The sequence below is a fragment of the Myotis davidii genome, unplaced genomic scaffold (genome assembly GCF_000327345.1).
Source record: "Myotis davidii unplaced genomic scaffold, ASM32734v1 scaffold428, whole genome shotgun sequence".
NCBI lineage: Eukaryota > Metazoa > Chordata > Mammalia > Chiroptera > Vespertilionidae > Myotis > Myotis davidii.
In genome coordinates, this window is record NW_006299834.1 from 2,324,954 (window position 1) to 2,329,307 (window position 4,354).

A 4,354-nucleotide genomic window follows, 5' to 3' on the forward strand; every position below is an offset into this window, starting at 1 on the left:
TGGGTTTCAGGGAGCCCTCAGGCAGAGGCTGGGTGTAGGCAGCGCGGCCTGGGCGAGGCATGAGTTACAAGGGCCCGTACTTGGTCTCATACTTGGACACGATGGTCTTGCACTTGCCCACCTCCTTGCGTAGCTCAGCCACCTCCGTCCGCAGGGCCGTGTTCTCCTTCTCCAGAAAGGCCGCCCGGATGGTGATCTGGTTCTCCTTCAGGCGCCGTGCGTCCCGGGACCGTTTGGCAGCCACATTGTTCTTCTTGCGTCTTGTCCAGTACTTTTCATCCTGTGGGGAAGTTCCTCTGTTAGTCTTTCCTCTTTCCCCACAAGGGGAAAGTACAGCATTGGTTCAAGAGCCTCTCACCTCCTGCCAGCAAACCATACCCCAGATTCCTCTTATCACTCATCTGGTGCAGTCAGAACGGAAGCGGGACCCAGGGAAGATGCATGTGCCAAGGACAGCAAGGGGCCCTCCCCTTTGCCAGGATGAGAAACAGCCATCTGGGAGGAAGCAGTGGAGGGAAGGGGCCTCCACTTACTGGGAGCCTGCTCTGTGCTGCTCCAACATAAAGCACTATCTACACCAGGGTCCTCAAACTTTTTAAACAGGGGCCAGTTCACTGACCCTCAGACCGTTGGAGGGCCGGACTATAGTTTAAAAAAAACTATGAACTAATTCCTATGCACACTGCACATATCTTATTTTGAAGTAAAAAAACAAAAAGGGAACAAATACAATATTTGTATTTGCATGTGGCCCACGGGCCGTAGTTTGAGGACCCCTGATCTACACCTTGCCGCCCAGTCATTTTGGTTATGGCTAAGGTCCCATCTCCTGAGTTCAAGTCTTGGCTCTGTCCCTTACCAGCAGTGGAACCATGTGAGTTCCTTAACCTCTCCATGTCTCAGGTTCCTCATCTTTACAATGGGGGTAACAATAACTACCTCATAGAATTGTTTGAGGATTAAATGAGTTAATGTGTGCAAAGTGCTTCTCACAGTAAGGATCACAGACAGGTTTACATTTTCATCATCATTATGATGAAAGCCTTAGTAACCTCCTGAGAGGCAGGTACAGTTGTTCCCATTTTACAAATGAGGAACCTGAGGCCCAGGTAGTTCTAGGTGGCACAGTGGGGTCTGGACCCAGCTCTGCTTAACTCCAAAGCTTGGATGAAAAGCCCTCCTGTGAGTTTTCCATAGGAGAGGATGGAAAAACTACAGAATGCTCCTCTCCCTGCCCACCCCAACTCCTATAAAACCATCAGCTTGAAAGCTGTTTGCTCCTCCCTGGGGTGGTAACAATACAACTGTCTTTTGTCCTTCAAAGCAAGGGCTTGTTCAGCCCAGTTCCTGTGGCCGAGTGAGCTCTTGCCCGAAGGCTGGGCTACAGCCAGAGAAGCAAGAACATCAACACAGCCACCAGCCAGTCAGGAAACAGAGACGCCACAGGGAGTCACGCTGGGGCCAAATGCGACTTGACTCCCTTTCTTTCTACCAGCTGCTGTAGGAAGGGTATGGCCCTATGCTCTGAACTCATGCCTTTCTAAATGGTGTCCATAGGAGGGAGGAACCTCCAGATAAAATCAAACGTGAGGAAGTGCAGCCCTCGGCTCTTGAACCAATGCTGTACCTTCCCTTATACAGACACCAGATTACCTTCTGCTCATCGGGCACAAAGACCTTCTTGGCCTTTTTGATCATAGGCTGGGGCTTCAGGTCCTCCTCTGCAAACTTGTGCTTCCGAGGGTTGAAGAGCTCTCCGCCAGGCACACTGGAGAGGACCAAGTCGGCAGGGTCAGGATTGAAGTTCACATCCACCTCCACACAGCTGGGGTCAATGGGACTGGGTGTCTCCCTTTCCTTTTCCAGGGAGGATTCTGAAAGACACAGAGGCAGGTGGTCCTGAAGCAGCCACTGGACAGCAAAGACCTATGTCACACACCCAGATACCTGCTTGAAGCTCAATGTTGCACAGCCACTGCTACTTGGAGGGACCAATCCCCAAGCTAGACTGGCATATGTGATTCAGATCAATAACACAAACATAGAAAAAATAAATACTTCCTTTAGGAATAAAATATTCAAAAGGAAACAGAGGCCCTTGAAAAAGACAGGGTTTTCAGCCCCGCCCCCCCTGAAATATTAAGCAAAACATGAAATCATTACCCTCCTTAACTTCCTGTGGTTTTAAGCTCTGAAGTAATGAGAAACAGCTGAACCTCCGTGAACCATATGGGTTGGGGACAGGCTGAGTAATGAAACGGCTTCCACAATGGACTCCCTAGAGACCTATCAGTCCCAGTGCTTATTTAGGCTTATGACAACTCTGAAAGCAAGATGGGTATTAACGTTGTTTTACAGATGAGGAAACTAAGGCTCAGAGAAAGGACATGGTTTTCCCAGGGTCACACAGAAGGTAAGAGACTGAACTAAAATTTGAGTCTGATTCTGGCTGATTCCGAATCATTCTCCTCTGTCCTACCTGGCTGCCATTTTATAGTGGACATTGGATTTAAGGCACTTTCAGAATTCAAAGGTTGCCCAGCCGGTGTGGGTAAGTGGTTGAGCATCGACCTATGAACCAGGAGGTCATGGTTCGAATCCTGGTCAGGGCACATGCCCAGGTTGTGGGCTCGATTCCCCGTGGGATGTATGCGAGAGGCAGCCGATCAATGATTTTTTCTCATCATTGATTTGTCTATCTCTCTCGCCGTTTCTGAAATCAATAAAAACATATTAAAAAAAAACTAAAAAAGACACAGACCTTTTGCCTTCTTGTTCAAGGTACCATAGGCTGACACCTAGAACACCCATACCCCACTGGTGGGAGCTATCAATGGCTACAACATTGTACAGTACTTGGTAGTATCTATAAAAGCTGAATATATGCATATGTCCAATGACGCAGCCACTCTACTCCTAGGTAAATGTACACATATATTTACCAAATGATATGTATACAAATGCTCATGGCATTGCTATGCATAACCCCAAACCAGAAGGTCCATCGCTGTAGAATGGGAACCTGTGGTATAGTCAGAGAACGGAACACCATTTGGCAATGAAAATGAACAAACTATGCTATAGGCAACAACATGAACAGTTCTCATAAACAAAGCTGGCTTTTCTCTGTTACAGGAGTATTCCATAAGCATGTCCTGTAAATCTATGTTGTTAGTGTAAGGAGATTTGGTGCCCACATAATTTATGTCTGTAGCTATAAAGCTAGCTACAGAAAGCTATCAATGTAAGCAAGTATAAAAGTAACTAACATATTAATAGTTAAAAACAAAAAAGAGGAAATATACAATTACATTTATAGAATGTTCATTACAAAGAAAAGGAATCTTTGGTGATGGAAATAGATAGTGGTCACCTCTGGGGAGTAATGACTGAGTGGGGTCACAAGGCACTTTGGGAACACCAATAATATTCTATTTCCTGATTTGGGTGCGAGTCACATGGGTGGGTTCACTTTTTGAAGATTCATTGAGGTGTATACTTATTATGGCACTTTTGTGCACCATATTTAGTGGGGTGCGGCTACAGTGTTTTGGCCAGGTTCAAGCCTCAGACTAATGAAAGGACAGGATCCTCTCATTGCCATGTGCAAGTCCCAGCTGGAGGGCAGGCCCTCCCAGCACAATTATAGCCAACAACTATAGTTGTAAGCTTGAACCTATGGTCCCAACATGTAGCCCCATGTGCCTTGTGATAGAGTTCAGGTGCATGTAGTTGAGTAGGACTGCCCTAGGACAACCCAACCAGCACAAAAATGATCTGCCTTCAACAAGAATTTGGCTGGAATCAGCTAAAGCTTCTAACCCGTTTACAAGAGGAAAATCAAGGTGCAGAGGAGCATGATAAATGGGACCACAGGGATATAGTCAGAAAAAAACAGCATGTGATAAACTCTACAGGATAAATGATTCCATTTCTTCAACAAATTGCAAAGAAAAAATAAAAAGGAGAGAGAGGGGACCCTATAAATTACTAGAGATTTAAGAGGCATAACTAAATGGAATGTGTGGGTCTTGTTTGGATCCTGATTCAAAAAAACCGCAAAACAATAGCATTTATGAGACAACTTTTTCAAAATTTGAATGCTGATAAGTTTATTGTCCAATGCAGATGTAAAATTGGTGTTTTTGTTACTTTTTAAAAAGAACCTTTGTATTTTATATACTTACTGAAATATTTATGGCTGAAATAATATGTGGGATTTGACTGTAAATAATTAAGTGAGGGGAATGGAAGAGGTTACAGAAAACAAGATAGGTTATAAATTAAGAATTATGGAAGCTGAATGGTTACATGGATGTTCTTTAGTTTTTAATTTTTGTATTTGAAACACTGA

General features: G+C 44.9%; 1 protein-coding gene across 2 annotated transcripts in view; it reads right to left on the minus strand.

The window, feature by feature from the left end:
- Positions 1-6: 6 nt before the first annotated feature.
- The window catches only part of TEF (thyrotrophic embryonic factor), a 26,100-nt gene continuing 21,752 nt past the window's right edge, over positions 7-4,354 (minus strand). For both annotated transcript variants that reach the window (XM_006775969.2, XM_006775968.2), the window contains exons 3-4: positions 1,654-1,874; positions 7-280 (exon numbers count right to left, since the gene is read on the minus strand). In XM_006775969.2, the coding sequence (XP_006776032.1) occupies positions 65-280; positions 1,654-1,874 (437 nt within the window). In that variant the 3' untranslated portion in view covers positions 7-64. The remainder of the gene's footprint in view (positions 281-1,653; positions 1,875-4,354) is intronic.